Here is a 17,040-nt window from a genome sequence, read left to right as displayed (position 1 = left end):
CCTTCAACTTGAAACTATTCCACAGTAACACTTAACTCCAAGGAGTAACTTTATTAATTTACTTCTAAGTAAGATTGTACCTGATCTATTTAACCTTTGTAAAGGTCATACACAACATAAGACAGTTAATATTACAGAAATACACATGAACCAAAGAACAAAACCAATATGGAATAAATTTGATAATCCCACTCATACTTCACATGATTGCTACTGATATGGTTCGAACAGGTTTAATTCTCCAAGTGATTTGATGGAGCTCAATAACTCTGAAGCAGAAATAATTTACTTGCATTTATACAGTACATTTCATTTCTTCAGAATGTCCCCAAGTTCAAAGTTTAAAGTATATTTATTATCAATGTACATACGTCACCACATACAACCCAAAGATTCATTTTCTTGCAGCCATACTCAGTAAATTCAAGAACCATAATGGAATCAGTAAAATCCCACACTCAACAGGGCAAAGAGACAAACTGCAAATACAAGAGTAAGTAATAATAATAAGCAATAAGTATCAAGAAAATAAGACGAAGAGTCCTTGAAAGTGAGCCCATAAGTTTTTGGGAACATTTCAATGATAAAGCAAGTGAAGTTGAATGAAACTATCCCCACTGGTTCAAGATCCTGAATGTTGAGGAGTAATAATTGTTTCTGAAGTGTGAGCCCTGAAGCTCCTGTAACTTCTTCCAGCAGTGAGAAGAGAGCATTACCTGGGTGGTGGGGGTCCTTGATGATGGATGCTGCTTTCCCACGACAGCTCTTGTGTAGGTGGTGCTCAATGGAGGGACGGATTACCTGTGATGGACTGGGTTGTATCCATTACATTTTGTAGGATTTTCCATTCAAGGGCTTTGGTGTTTCCATACCATGCTGTGATGCAACCAGTGAATATACTCTCCACTGCACATCAATAGAAGTTTGTCAAGGTGCAAGATGTCATGCCAAATCTTCACAAACTTCCAAAGGAAATAGAGGCACTGAGGTGCTTTCTTCGTAGTTGCACTTTGGTGGTGGGCACAGGAGGGGTCCTCTGAAATGATAACACCAAGGAATTTGAAGTTGCTGACACTCTCCACCTTTGATCCCCCGATAAGAACTGGCTCAAGGATCTCTGGTTTCCTCTTCCTGAAGTCAATAATCAGCTCCCTGAAGTAAATTAAGTACTTCTGAAGTGTAGTGGCTGATACACTAAACATTTACTGAGAGAATGGGCAGTCAATTTTCCATTACAGCAACAGAAACTTGAGGAGCAATGAACTTACAATCCAATGGCTTCAGTTCTTGTTCCATGTGTGACCCTGTGTACATATGTGTTTGTGCACCATCCTAAAGTGCATCTAGAAAACCTCTATATTGTAAATGACTATGAGTAGAGCTTAAATAAATTCAAAGATAGCCAAATATCATTCTTGAAAAATTTTATTGATCAAGTAGATGTGATGTCCATACGTAAAAAGGTGTTTATAAAATATAGCAGTCAGAAGAAAAAATTCAAAGTCCATGCAATATTCCATTTGTAAAATTTGTAATTCATAATACTTTAATTCTTGTATACAAGACCAAAATGAAAGCAGTTGCATTGTACCAAGAAATTCTCCATACAAAATTAAATCTGGTCTAATAATTCCACATCACTGGTGAAATATAAAGGAAAACATACACCCAGAAATTCATCCCTGGTCATAACAAAATCAATGGAATAAGTTTAGGATCAGGGTACAAACACTCAGATACAGCTAGTTTAGCAATCTCAACCAGGGATACATTTCTTGGCAATGGTACTTTGTATCTAATTTCATTTAAAAAAAATAATAATCAGTTCAGGAGTATAACTAAAAACTACTGAAAAAAAAAGGCAGGTTATAATTTGGAGAGAATCTACCTAATGATTCCACGATTCCAATGAAAGTGTTTAAATATGATTTTTCTGTATTCTGCAAGCATTAATGCCGGTTTATACTTTCAGCAATCTATGCTTTTATTATTAATAACATGAGCAATTCCAGATGCTCAGCACCATCCCCTCCCCTGTGAGCCATGGACTATCAAGAGGCTCATTGATGCATACCTTTCAATTTAAAATGGGACTTACTATCTCCAAAATAATAATTAATCAAGTTTATAGCATATACTATATTTTCAAACCAGGCAGCTAACTATTCAATGATTGAGTCCACGTTGTTTTAGCAATAAACTGCAAACAAATTATGGTTGCACGAAATTCATTTTCAGCTGAGTTGGCCATCCATTTGAAGTTCCTCGTCTTTCAACGGATTAGGTCTCAAAGACGGACTGGAATACTGAATCTAGGAGTGGCTGCCTTTGATTGCATTTCTTCAAATCTCTCTGCCTTTGGTTGTCGCAGGGTTTTATTTGGATCTCTTCATGGGGCTCCACAAGTACAAGCACAACTAAGAAGTACAATGTTTCTTGTGTTACATGGTCTTTACACACATGTGTGGCGCATGTGGAAACTAACCACATATTCTGCATTGGTCCTTTGCACTGATATGGCAAATGGTTCGAAAGGATGAAAGGTGAAAGCTACAAGGCGTCGCACCGTGTGATTGATTGGCCGTCCCAGCAGCCCTGCTTGGATTTTAAATTTAAGTAGACCCGAGTCCCGAGCATAAAATCTAAAACAGAAAAAAAAAGTTATTTTGTAAACTTTAACTCCAACAAGTTAACAGTACAAAGACTATTCTGTTATACTCAAGAGTTTCCCAACAAATGAAGCTGTGGTATAGAGTTGGAAAAAGAGGGCAAGACACGGAGGTATCAACCAGAAAGCCCTGGTCTCCTCCTCTCATCTATGTTGAATTAACTTACCTCCATCACGCAGTTTCTACCTCTCTCTTGGGGTTAGAGAGCAGACTTCAGGGCTTCCTCTCTCTACTGGTAACACACAGGAAAAGGTGCAAAAGTGTGTACATCAATAAGAATGGGATAGGATTTGATAGGGTACTCAGCAGGTCAGGCAGTGTCCATGGAATTTTTTTTATTTATTGAGATACAGCACGGGATAGACCCTTCTGGCTCTTCAAGACATGCTGCCCATCAATCCCCTGATTTAATATTATCCTAATCACAGGGCAATTTACAATAACCAATTAACCTACCAACTGGTACATCTTTGGACTGTAGATGCAAACCAGAGTACCGGGAGGAAACCCACACGGTCACAGGGAGAGCGTATAAACTCCTCACAGAAAGCAGCAGGAAAAGAACCCGGGTTGCTGGTACTGTAAAGCGTGTGCTAACCACCATGTTACTGTGCTTCCATGTAAACGCTGCCTAATCTGCTAAGTTCCCCCATCATTTTGTGTGTGCTGCTCTGGATTTCCAGCACCTGCAGAATCTCTTGTATTTAGGACTTGACAAAAGTGTACAAGATGATAAGGGGCATAGATCAAGTGGACAGCCAGAGACTTTTTCCACCAGAGTGGAAATGGATAATACAAAGGAGAAAAATATAGTTGGGACGACAGAGGCAAGTACATATATATTTTTATATACAGAGAGTAGTGAGTGCGTAGAGTGCATTGCTAGTGGTGAAGTTAGAGGCAGATACATTAGCAACATTTAAGAGACTTTTAGATAGACATACAGATGATAGAAAAATGGAGGGCTATGTGGGAGGGAAGGGTTGGATTAATCTTGGAGCAGGTTAAAAGTTGGCACAGCATCGTACTCTGAAAGGCCTGCACTGTGAGGTAATGTTCTATATTCGACAAGTTAGCCAAGATAAATATATCTTACGGGCTAAGCTTAGTGTGAAAAACAATCACAGAAATTAAGGGAAGGGCAGCTTAATTTATGGAACTGGATGTCAAAAGCTGATCAGCTATTGCAGAAGCACCTGTAGAAATCTAAAGGAACAAAGGATGCAAACTTCATCTAAAGTAATTGCAGCCAAATCTATATTATCTATTTTTGAATAGAAAACTTTGAAATATTGTTTTCCTGAAGCAAAGGCGGCTGTGAAATAACCCGTTAGACAAAAAATTTGAGGAGCATAGAAAGGGTATAGACAAAATCTTTGTCCCCATGGTACTTTACGTTGCTATCAAAACAAGAGGGCAAAGGTTTAAAGTGAAAGTGAGTAGCTTTAAAGGAGATCCTGAGAGATTTTTCTTTTAAAAACAGAGAGTGGTTGATTTCTGGAAAGTGTTGGGGGGGAGGGGGGGGCAGGAGGAAGAAGAGGAAAAAGTTACAACTATTATGCTTAAGAAACATTTAGATCGACACCCGACTGGGCAAAGCACAGAAGGACACTGACTTAAAGCAGGTAAATGGGAGAGTGTACGTGGGCAGGCTGTCGGCATAGATGTGGTGAGCCAAAGAGCCCGTTTCTGCACTGTACAACACAAGACTCTAAGTTTCCAAAACCTTTTCAATGAGTGAATGAATATGTGGGTAGAACAAAAATATGAGCAGGAAGTGACCATCTAGCCTCTAAATTCAATACAATTATGGCTGATCTGCCACAGGCCTCAAATGTTCGTTCAGAGAGACAGGTACAAGTTTCTTGTACGACCATCTGTAAACAGATTATGGATTTACATTGGTACCCCTGATTAAATACTTGAATCAGAACGTATCAATTAAGCTGCTTGTTTACCCCTTAACCCAAAGGTAACCAATTACTTTACCTGATAGGGTGATCTCCACAAGTCTTAGGCCTCTCCATGACTGAGACCCACTTGTCATCGTAGCTAAAGAGTGAGAGATCCAGGTACGGACTGCTGCTGTAGGATTGTGCACTGATGGGTAGCTGCCCGAGAAGTCGCCTCACTGCTTCAGTGTGACCCCCATATTTAGCGTTCACGATAGTGTCTTTAAACCTGACAATAAAGAACAAGGTTTCACGGGTTAGAATCAAGGCTGCAGTTTGAATAAAGCCTGCGCTGGGTGACGAACTTCTTGGTTCCTTTCCGAACTGATTTAAACTGTATTGAGCACAAAACACTGAATTCTTATACGTGTACATGAACTCTCTGCCGCTGAGAAGCTGGTAGTTCCACATCCTCAAGGTTGACCACCAGACTCTCACAACAGCTAATCAAAATAACAAGCAAGACTACAGTTTACAATAGCGTGAAATGTGAAGGGAGGGAGTGAAAGAAAAAAAAACACAGCTCCTTGTTACATTTCAAAAGGCTTCTTATACAGTGTATTCTTTAGAAATTACATTCTGGTAGCAAATGCCTCAGATTGATTCAACCAAGTGGTACTCAGCACTGATCACAATTGATCACACAAACATGGTATACTCTGACAGCTTTCAGTTCAGAACTATAGATTGCAATTACCGTTGCCCTCAAGTTTCACTGTAGGACATTGCTGACTCTAGCCACCCCTTCACATCCAAACTGTTACGGGAAAGCTTCCACAGGTTCGGTATTAATCCTTCAGCTATTCACAAATCTTGCTAATGGAAAAGACACAATATTATCGGTAACACACATAAAAGCTGCTGGTGAACGCAGCAGGCCAGGCAGCATCTCTAGGAAGAGGTACAGTCGAAGTTTCGGGCCAAGACCCTTCGTCAGGACTAACTGAAAGAAGAGATAGTAAGAGATTTGAAAGTGGGAGGGGGAGGGGGAGATCCAAAATGATAGGAGAAGACAGGAGGGGAAGGGATGGAGCCAAGAGCTGGACAGGTGATTGGCAAAAGGGATATGAGAGGATTGGGGACAGGAGACCTCGGGAGAAGGGGGGGGGAAGAAAAGCCCAGATGATGGGCAAGGGGTATAGCGAGAGGGACAGAGGGAGGAAAAGGAGAGAGAGAAAAAGAATGTGTGTATATAAATAAATAACGGATGGGGTACGAGGGGGAGATGGGGCATTAGCGGAAGTTTGAGAAGTCAATGTTTGTGCCATCAGGTTGGAGGCTACCCAGACGGAATATAAGGTGTTGTTTCTCCAACCTGAGTGTGGCTTCACCTTTACAGTAGAGGCGGCCGTGGATAGACATATCAGAATGGGAATCGGATGTGCAATTAAAATGTGTCGCCACTGGGAGATCCTGCTTTCTCTGGCGGACAGAGCGTAGGTGTTCAGCGAAACGATCTCCCAGTCTGCGTCGGGTCTCGCCAATGTATAGAAGGCCGCATCGGGAGCACCGGACGCAGTATATCACCCCAGCCGACTCACAGGTGAAGTGTCGCCTCACCTGGAAGGACTGTCTGGGGTCCTGAATGGTAGTGAGGGAGGAAGTGTAAGGGCATGTGTAGCACTTGTATCCTTGTAAGCGGAACAAGTGCTGCACATGCCCTTACACTTCCTCCCTCACTACAATTCAGGGCCCCAGACAGTCCTCCCAGGTGAGGCGACACTTCACCTGTGAGTCGGCTGGGGTGATATACTGCGTCCGGTGCTCCCGATGCGGCCTTCTATACATTGGCGAGACCCGACGCAGACTGGGAGATCGTTTCGCTGAACACCTACGCTCTGTCCGCCAGAGAAAGCAGGATCTCCCAGTGGCCACACATTCTTAATTCCACATCCCATTCCCATTCTGATATGTCTATCCACGGCCTCCTCTACTGTAAAGATGAAGCCACACTCAGGTTGTAGGAATAACACCTTATATTCTGTCTGGGTAGCTTCCAACCTGATGGCATGAACATTGACTTCTCAAACTTCCGTTAATGCCCCACCTCCCCCTCGTACCCCATCCGTTATTTATATACACATTCTTTTTCTCTCTCTCCTTTTCCTCCCTCTGTCCCTCTCACTATACCCCTTGCCCATCCTCTGGGCTTCCCCCCCTCCCCCTTTTCTTTCTCCCGAGGCCTCCTGTCCCCTGATCCTCTCATATCCCTTTTGCCAATCAACTGTCCAGCTCTTGGCTCCATCCCTCCCCCTCCTGTCTTCTCCTATCATTTTGGATCTCCCCCTCCCCCTCTTAAATCTCTTACTATCTCTTCTTTCAGTTAGTCCTGACGAAGGGTCTCAGCCCGAAATGTCGACTGTACCTCTTCCTAGAGGTGCTGCCTGGCCTGCTGCGTTCACCAGCAACTTTTATGTGTGTTGCTTGAAATTCCAGCATCTGCAGATTTCCTCGTGTTTAAATATTATTGCTATCCAGGTTTGTTAATGCTACAAAACTGTATAGAAGAGTGACAAATATATTAAATGTCCCCATTGACTTGTACCAATTTTTATCAATGCACATCATCAGGCAAAAGATAGAAATGCCTGAGAGCACATACCACCAGCCTAAAGGACAGCTTCTATCCCACTGTTATCAGACGCTTGAATGGAGCTCTTGTACATTAAGATGAACTCTTGGCCTCACAGTTAATTTTGATCTTGCGTTTTATCATTTACCTACACTGCACTTTTTCAATAGCTTTTACACTTTACTCTGCATTGTTACTGTTTTACCTTATTCTAGCTCAAACCACTGTGTAAAGATCTGATCTGTACAAGCAGTGAGGAAGGCAAGCTTTTCACTGTCTAATGGTATATGTGACAGTAATAAGCCAAAAGTAGATCCACTAGTTTGCATTTTTCTACTCTGTTGATAACATACTAAAAGAAATGAAAGTGTAATACACAGAAAGACAACATGCTTTTCTGTTAACTTCTTAATTATGCCAACTCATTAAAGGTTCTGCCATCTTGTGACTCAGTTTCAAATTTCTTACACTTTCAATTTTCACTCATCGGAAGTCATTTGAGAAACATCACCCTGCAGTGAATTTGTACATTTTCGACCCTGAACTTTCAATGCATTCTGTTAAGATTTTCTTTAGCCAAAGGGTGCGGTCAGGAAGTGAAAGAGAGGATAACAGAAGGATCACTCACCTCCTCTGGATTTGTCTGGCAAAGTTACTACTGGATGCAGAGCATGGAAACTGGACCGCTTCACTATGCAGTGTTGCATTTCGATAAAGGTCACAGAAATTTTCAAACAGCTGCAGAAGTTCATCACAAGTGTTCTCAAACACAGCCAGAACCCGAGTGGTAACCATGTTGTAAACGACAAAGAATGACGGCTGCAAGCAGCAGAGGAAATAATGCACGCAAAGGAAAAATTAATACAAATGCATGAGCATTCGCGATCAATTACTTATGCAGATCATTACACACAAAATGCTAGAGGAACTCAGCAAGGCAGGCAGCATCGATGGAGGAGAATAGACAGTTGACGCCTTGGGCCGAGAACCTGCTGAGGATCCCCTCCAGCATTTTGTGTGCATTGCTCAAGATTTCCAGCATCTGCAGAATCTCTTGTGCTTATTTATGTAGATTGGTGTCTGAAGGAAACTTTAGCATCGAAGGTTTGGGGGGGGGGGGGCGGCAGGGAAACAGCTCAATGGCATTTGCTTCTTGATGAATTTTGTGTACAATAGACAGAGGAGGCAGGATGGTAGGGAAGAGTCTCAACCATTTGAAACTAATTTCAAATCCCTTTTTAAAATGTATTTCTCCTCCCCCAGGAGCCCATCTTATACGAACATGAAGATCAGTGTCAACAGGATACCAACAAGAATATTTTCTCACAGGTCTAGGCAGCTGGGTTCAATATCGACCTTGGCTGCAACCGCGGAGTTTACACATCCTCCCTATTATGTGGGTTTCCCCTGGTTACTCGGGATTCCTCCAGGATCAGAAAGTTGGGTAATGTAAATTGCCCCTTGAGTATTGGGTGGAACAGGAATCAGGAGTTATGAAAGGCAGAACAGGTTACTGAAAAATAATTGGAGGAATGGGATTTATGGGAAATTCATGGATAAAAAGGGCTAAATGGTCTCCTTTATGTCTTAAGAAATATTATAAAATCAATGTGTAAAAAAAAACGGAAACTTCCGTAGCATCTGTGGAAACAGAAATCATTTTAATGTTTCAGCTTGATGACCTCTCATCACAATTGAATATACATATTGCAAAGAAGATAAGCCAAGGTATTAGAGGTGAATGCTGGGATGAACCCAGAAAGAGTGGAAAGTGTATGTGCACAGGCAACTTTGGAGATTTTTAGTAGCAGAAAGTGTGCTGGAAATATATTAAATAAAAAGAGAAATTAAGACAATAACCAAAGCTGCCAAGACCAAAGATGCTAAAAGAAAACTCAAACAGGTAATTTGCAGAAGATGGTGCATTTGAAAGAAAGCAATGAATTTTAAATTTACTGCAGTAGACAACAAGGAAAATTAACATGGGACACAAGACAAATGTTTAAGAGCTTGGACAGATTTGGGGCTTGTAATAACAACCATGAAGATGGTGATCCAGAAGTGGCAAAAATGCTTCCATCCATCATAACCACATAATGTCACAAATCACTTTGCAACGGTCAATTTGTGTGCAGCAAGTTCCCACAAACAAAATTGCAATAATAGGGTAAGCATACATGGCAATAATAAGACAATCTCACTTAGGTAATGACAACAACGGACAAATATTGGTAGAACACAAAGAAATAACTACTCTGCTCCTTAAAATAGGGCAATGGCATTTTTTACATGTATCCAAGGGGGCAGAATATGTCTTGATTTAACATCTTGCCTTAAATGCAATACCCCCTCTCCCCCCCCCACCCCCGGCAAGAACTCTGCACTACCTTGGTATTGCACTGGAGTAACAGGCTAGATTTCAGTGCTCACAACTTAGGCTACATCCACACTTGACCGGATAATTTTGAAAACGCAGGTTTCGAGTAAAAACGACAGGTGTCCACACCAAGCGTTTTTCAAAATATCTCCGTCCACATTAGAACGGATATTTGGGCAAATCTCCTCCTACTGGGCATACGCAGGACACATAGAAAACAAGCGAAGAGGAAACAATATACTTGGTGCGCGTTTGTCCAGTTACAGACTAGAAAAACTTTAAAGGAATTGCTGTTGGCTCTCGCGCAGGAGGACTTAAAACTGAAAAAACAACAAATACTGGAGCGTATGGAGGCAACCGACAGGAAGTTTAAGGACATTATGACCCGGCTGACGACGAACATTGAAAAACTGACTAACTCTGTTGCATTAATAAAGCACCTTGTTAAATGTATAAAACATGTCTGCATCAGCGTTATCTTGCATTTCCATACAATGTTACATTAGGCTGTTACACATCTATTGTCAGAGAAGTACTTGCGTAAATAGGTAAACCACCTTCATACAAGCAAGGACAGAAAACAGGGCAAAGTGAGTATACTTATTTATTCAGTAAGCTATGGGTCAAAGTATTTGGTGAGTACGTTTCTAACTCTTCTGGCTTCAGTCTCGTTGCCGTCTGTTCTGAAATTGTGAGGTTGTGTGGGGAATTGCGTTCAAGAAAACAATGAAATGCCGCGCTACCGCCATCTGTTCCGGCACGTCATGACAGCGTTTTAAATAGTCAAAAAAGCTCACTTTACAATTTAACTCTCACGCCGTTCACACCGACTGCGCGTTATAACAGCCGTACGGCAGTGCTAGCGCAGTACCAAGCAGAAGCAGAAAAAGCATTATTGTTGTGGTGTTGTCATGACAGCATTTTTAAATCTCTGTTTACCCCGTCCACACTACAATGCGCAACAATCGTTTTTAAATTTACACACTCTGGAGAGTGTTTTAGAAAAGCTCCGTTTTCGGGCGATGAAAACACTGTTTCAGGGGGATGAAAACACCATTTCAATGTGGACAGAGGGTCAAAACAAAGAGAAAAAGCTTTGTTTTCAAAATTATCCGGTGTAGTGTGGACGTAGCCCCAGAAATAGAAAGATCCACTTCAAGAAACCATGTGTGATGACAGTACTGGTGAGGTCTAAATTGCTAGGTTAACCACTAATGTCAGAACTGAGCATCACATTAAGACTATCAGTCATGAAATGTTTAAAAAAAAGAAATCGAACATCAATCAAATGTTTCAAACTCAAAGCCATGTTGATTTTATCTTCCAAGTAGTTCATTCATGTTCTAACCTGATGGGGATTAACTAACTCAGCATTGTTAGAACATTACAGCACAGAAACAGGCCCTTTGGCCCATCTAATCAGAGAATCTAGCATGCAAATGCGTCCTTTCACCCACCATGTCTATGCTAACAGTTAACCACCCATTTGCACTAATCCTACATCCCCAAATTATCATCAACTCTTCCAAGATTCTACTCTCACCAGAACAAGAGGAGAAATTGACAATGGCCATTGAACCTACGGACATGCACACATCCGTGGGACATGGAAGGAAATAAGACCATCTGGAGGAAACACATGCAGTTAAGGAGAGAGTGTGCCAACTCCACACACACAGCTGTAGTTAAGCCTGGGTCTCTGGAGCAGTGCCAGAGTGCCACCCACTGGGGATATCACCAGACAAATCCAGAGGAAAGTTAACCCCCGTAGGAACAAATCTTAGAACAGCAGAGTACAGGCCTTTTGTCCCACAATGTTGAGCCACCCTTTTAACCTACTCCAAGATCATTCTAACCCTTCCTTCCTGCATAGCCCTCCGTTTTACTTCCATACGCCTATCGAAGAGATTCTTAAATGACCCTAATGTATCTGCCTCTATCACCACCCCAGGTACATATTCCAAGCACCCATCATTCTGCAAAACACCCACCTCTGACATCCCGCTATACTTTCCTCCAATCACGTTAAAATTACATCCTCTCATTTTAGCCATTTTCACCCTGGTGCTAGCTGTTGACTCTATCCTTAAGATTTTGACTGAACTACTTTCATTTCCACACATCTCATGCTTTCCTTTTAGAATCTGACATTAAGACATTGCTCTCCCTATCAAATGAATGAGTGCTTGACTGAAGAATTCTGAATATTTAATTACACGGGTACTTACAATGAAGAATATTGAGCTCAATTTTTGGCATTTGAATTAACAACTTCCATTTACCATAGGAAAAGATCCAAAAGGACCGTAAATTCTGGCACTTTTGAAATAAATTGGACCCTTAATCCTAACATTAAACAATAGAGTCCACGATATCCCTGTTGATCAATACTGCTAAAGTTGTACTTTTTATTATGTGCTTACATACACCTGGGATGATTGTCCTAAAAAAGAAAGTGGTCTTTGAAGCAGGACCTGGCCTCCTTTCCCTGCTCTCCATCCCAACAATGCAAACGTTTCACCAGAAAACCCTAATCTTGATTTGGTCTTTCAGATGAGCACTAAAAAAAAAAAAAAATTCAGTAAGTTTTTACTGATCATTGCAAGTCCCATGATTGGTTTGGGCTGTAACCCATTCATCGGACTAGGCCGCTCCATACCTGAGAGGGGTCAGTGACCCGAAGTGTCACCACATCCTCGCTCGTGTACTTAATCAAGAGATGGTTCTCATCCAGAAGCTGCATCTTCCACATACGCAGTTGCTGCAGCTGGTCAAAATACTTGAAGAATCTACGCTTGGCTGCAGCACTACCATCGTGCTCTGCCCTTTGCCACAGGTACACCAGCAGCCGGTGCTTCAGAGAGTTCAGAGTCTTCTCCTTAAAGGGACGGGAGGTGGCGTTTTGCACGTCACCCTGCACCTCAGGATACACAGCTGAGATGGTAAGCAGGTCATCTTCGTAGCAGAAGCGTCCAATGGTTCGGACATCAATGAAAGTCCCTTCTGGTGTAACCTGGAACACGTGGATTGTCTGATGCTGTACAGAGAGAATGGCCAAGATGTTTTTATACAGGTAGAGCCCTTGGTTGTGGGAGAGAATGATCTTGTCGCACTTGAAGGACCTCGTATCACAGAGACTCCCCGTGTGCAGGTCAATGATGTGCAGAGAGTAATCTTCTAACGGAGAGCGAGGGTTCGGCGTAACTGACTCGTTGTTTCGATAAACCTCGAAAAACAGAGGATGGGGTTCTTCCGGAAGGTAAGCAGCAGACCCAACAATGACGTAACGGCAGTCGTCCGTGAACAAACTGCACTCACGGTTCAGGTGCTCGCCATTCGATGCCACGCTCGTGACGTGCAGCAGGACAAAGAAGCGCTCGAAGAGCTTGCCGCGGATGTTCGCAGACTGCAAGTCACCCGTGCCATTCACCATGATCTCCCCATCGTGCCCCTGCAGGAGGTCCTCGGCTGCCTGGCAGCCCTGATACTCGTAGATTTCCAACGAGGTCTGGTCCAGCGAGAATGCAATGAAGTAGCGGCCATCAGGAGAAAACTTGCGCAGGAAGCACGGAGGTTTTTCTACATTGACAACAGTGAAGTTGGGAAACACGTTCTGGTGCAGGCATCGTACCATGTACCAGTGAGCACCTGGCCTGCCCAAATGGATCCTCCGCCGCTCCAGACGGAAAACTACATTCTGATTCTCAATTCGCCGAGGCTTGATGGTTGGGTCATCATCATCCATTCTCAGCCATCACCACGTGTTCTCCGTGCAGCTGCATAGAGACGATTGAACAGCAGTCAGAGTCAGTCCTTCACTGAGTTGGGAATTTAGACACGTGTCAAAAGCAATAGCGTTACAATCTAGTGCAGGGGTTCCCAACCTGGGATCCACTGACCCCTTGCTTAACGGTACTGGTCCACAGCATACTGTAAACAAGGTTCGCAGTCCCTGAACTAGAGAGGTACAAGTAACTGCACAGATCTTGGAGCAACATACAAAACACTGGAGAAGCTCAGCAGGCCAGGCAGCGCCTGTGGATGGAAATGGACAGTCTACGTTTCAGGTCAAGACCGTCCAGCTGAAGTGAAAGACAGAGGGGAAATAGCTAGCAAGAAAAAGGTAGAGCAAGAGCTGACAGGTGATAGGTAGATCCCGGTGAGAGAGGTAAAGGGCTGGCGAGAGAGGTGGGAGGGTGGGAATGATGTCAGAAGCTGGTTTGTGGAAGTGTCAAAGGGCTGAAGATGATATAATCCGACAGAAGTAGTGAGGCCAAAGCTTGGGGAAAAAAGGGAGGGAGGAGAGGGAAACCAGTGGAAGGAGTGTGAGGGTGATGGGGAGAAGGAGGGGGTGGGGGCCATGTGGATCAGAAGGGAAGTGGGGTGGGATGAAGAACAGAGAGGGAATAGTTAACACAAGTTTGAGAATTTTGACATTCGTACCATCAGACAGGCAGAATATGAGATGCATTTACTATCAACATGGCAGTGGAGGGGGCTAGTAAAACATTACATCTGAATGATGGCCTAACGCACAAACTTCATTCTTAACATTCTTACTGAGGTTAACTGAAATTATGCTGACTGTTGCAGACTTCTGAATATTGTACTGAACTGTAAAACAGAGCTAACACTTGCAGCAGCAGTTATGGAAGTGATTGTACAACATTCTATGCCAAGTGGCTTAAGAAGCAACTCATTGCTTCCTGTCCAGAACAGGATATTTATCATTTTAATCCTTTGTTCCACATCCAGCTAAACTGTAGATTTGTACAGCTGATATTAATAATTATACCTGCAGTGGATTGGTTTCTGAAGAGAAATGTAGGTTAACATTGACAACTCAATAGCTTTCTCAGAAGACTTTGCTGGAAATCAGGAAATTCCTAGCTTTCCACTTGCCAGACTTAAATCACCCTATAGGGAGTCTCACTATGCACGTACATGACCACTTCAGGTTACTAGAAATGCAAATGGAGGAACGGCTAAGGACATTGCACAACAACACCTTACACAATATTATACTACTTGGAGTCAAAGAGTATCACAGCACAGAAACAGACACTTCAACCTATCTAGTCTGTGCCAATCTCGTTTTCTGCCCAGTCCAATCTACCTGCACCCAAACCATAGCCGCCTCGTACCTCTCTCATCCATGTACCTACCCAAACTTCTCTGTTAGCGGGACACCATTGCGGCTCAGGATGTAGGATTTCAGACTTCAATTCCAGTGCCGTCTGCAGGGAGTTTGCACGTTCTCCCCGTGAGCATGTGGGTTTCCTCTGGGTATCTGGATTCCTCCCAGTCTAAAGACATACCGGCTGGTAGGTTAATTGGTCATTGTAAGTTGTTCTGCAATTAGGCTGGGGTTAAATAGGTGGGCTGCTGGGCAGTGTGGCTCGTTGCTGTGCGCTGCACCTATCAATCAATAAAAATCAATAAAACCCACATCTACCACTTCTGCTGGTAAGGGAGGTTCCCCCCCGATCCACCTTAGTAACAAACACAACGTATGATAAGCATTTAAAGCATGAATAATCAGTGTGATTGGAAGCACAAAATATGACACAGTTATGAATACAGAGTTGAGACTCTGATGAATTCTTTCTTTCGGTTTTATTTTATAATTCACGGCTTTAAATTAACCTTGGGCAGAATATGAGAAGTTTGAGTGAATCCTTGGTTTTTTTTTAATTTAGGAGGTATAGCCTGTGTAGTTCTCCCCTCTATTTCTTGCAATAGTAGGGATTATGGGCAAGGTGTAAAGCCAGCAGTTCCCATTCCTGTCAGTTTATTGACAGGTGGGTAGGCAAATTCAACCCCACAGTCAAGCCATCAATTGTCAGCTCAGAGACACAAATCAGGCGGTTTCAGACTAATATCTGTCTAGGGAGTTGGCATTTGGCTTCCAGTCCAAGAATGTTGTTCTTGTTTCGATTATAGCCATTGGTTGTGTTCATGCAAGCCTGACCACTGATCCTGAGCAAAAAGTTACAATCTGACATTAAATTTTACTGCCAGAGAGAAGGTGCAGGAGCCTGATGCACACTCAATGTTTCCGGAACAGCTTCTTCCCCTCTGCCATCAGGTTATTGTATTATTATGGTCTATTTTTGGCACTACTTATTTTTATATAGCTCATTATAACTCAGTCATTTTTATATATGGCACTGTACTGCAGCTGCCAAACAACAGGAAGGGCCTTTTACTGTGCTGTATCTCTACATTTAAAAAAAAAATCAGTGTAAAAAATCTGATTCTGAACCTCCACAGTTGCACGAGATGTTAAATTCCAAAGGTTCACTGCCATCTAAGTCAGGGATCCCCCTTTTTTTTAAATGCCGAGTACCCCTGCTCTAAGTGAAGAGGTTTTGCTGTATGTCAGTACTAAATGACCTACCCTTTATTTTGAGATTGTGGCACCTTTTACTAGACTACTAAGCCAAGGGAGTCTCCCACCATCCATCATGTGAAGCTGTCCAATAATTTTGTATGTTTGTTTTAAAAACATGAGGGGGAAAATATTGAAAGTTGTCCACTTGGAAGGCAGAGGATACATGAAGTGAGCTGCCAGAGGAATTGGTAAAGGCAGTACAGTTAAAAAGATATTTAGTCAGATGCATGGATAGGTAAGGTTCAGAGGAATATGGGCTAGGGAAATGAGACTACAAGTCAACAAAAAGCGCCCTTTTCCGTGCTGTATAATTATGAAATCATGTTTCACTCTTTCACACTTTACAGGAACTGTCAATTCGATCTTTCCTCCTATGCCAAACCCACCAACCCACAAAACAGTAATGAATCTTTCATGCACTCCCTCCATAATTACAAGCAGCAAAGGTATGCACAATAGTCCAGGCATGGTCTCTCCAAAGACCTCACGGAATTGTTCCTGCATTCTTGCATTCGAATACTCTTCCAATAAAACAACACAGTATTAGCTAGAACGCCTCTGAATGTTTCCAACGTTGCCTGTTTTAAACTATTTGCCCTCCTAAATACCCGCCGTGCCAGCATGTTCGCTTTCAGAATGATGACTAAATACTGGTGTCCAGTTCAGGTATCATCATGGTCACAGACAAGAGACCCTAACGCCAGACGCGTTTGGCCCGTTCACAGGGGCAAGCCGGGCCCCATTGCCAGGGGTAGCCAGGCGCTCCGACTCCAGCATGAACCGCAGTACCAGGAGCCTAGGCTCCTGTTCACAGCCCGGCTGCTCAACTAATCCGTGGGTCACACTCACCCCCGCCGGCGTTTACCCAGCGCAACAGCGGTCTACTCCATAGTCCAGCACTCCCTGCTCTCGGCCGGCGGACCAGCACCCTATCCCACATTGCATCACTGTCAGCCGGCGGACCAGCAGCCTATCCCACACTGCTTTGCGTCCTATGGTCGAGCGGAACGGGGTCATCATTCCGCCTCCTCCCCGTCATTTAACGTGAGACTATCTCAGTAGCTATGAATTTATAG

The 17,040-nt window shown here is 43.0% G+C and overlaps 1 protein-coding gene across 2 annotated transcripts; it reads right to left on the bottom strand.

Moving 5' to 3' along the window:
* Window positions 1-1,514: 1,514 nt before the first annotated feature.
* det1 (DET1 partner of COP1 E3 ubiquitin ligase) lies at window positions 1,515-16,935 on the bottom strand. Of its 2 annotated transcripts, XM_072278137.1 has the most exons (6): window positions 16,814-16,935; window positions 14,736-14,988; window positions 12,230-13,346; window positions 7,822-8,012; window positions 4,659-4,850; window positions 1,515-2,642 (listed from the first exon to the last, which is right to left on the bottom strand). In XM_072278137.1, exons 3-6 carry the CDS (start codon window positions 13,313-13,315, stop codon window positions 2,453-2,455), a joined length of 1,659 nt encoding a protein of 552 aa, XP_072134238.1. In that variant the 5' UTR covers window positions 13,316-13,346; window positions 14,736-14,988; window positions 16,814-16,935; the 3' UTR covers window positions 1,515-2,452. The 2 variants fall into 2 exon arrangements, with proteins under 2 accessions (XP_072134238.1, XP_072134237.1); XM_072278136.1 differs by lacking the exon at window positions 14,736-14,988.
* Window positions 16,936-17,040: the final 105 nt, after the last annotated feature.

Source organism: Mobula birostris, chromosome 14 (assembly GCF_030028105.1).
Source record: "Mobula birostris isolate sMobBir1 chromosome 14, sMobBir1.hap1, whole genome shotgun sequence".
Taxonomy (NCBI): domain Eukaryota; kingdom Metazoa; phylum Chordata; class Chondrichthyes; order Myliobatiformes; family Myliobatidae; genus Mobula; species Mobula birostris.
This window is presented reverse-complemented; position numbering and strand designations above follow the sequence as displayed.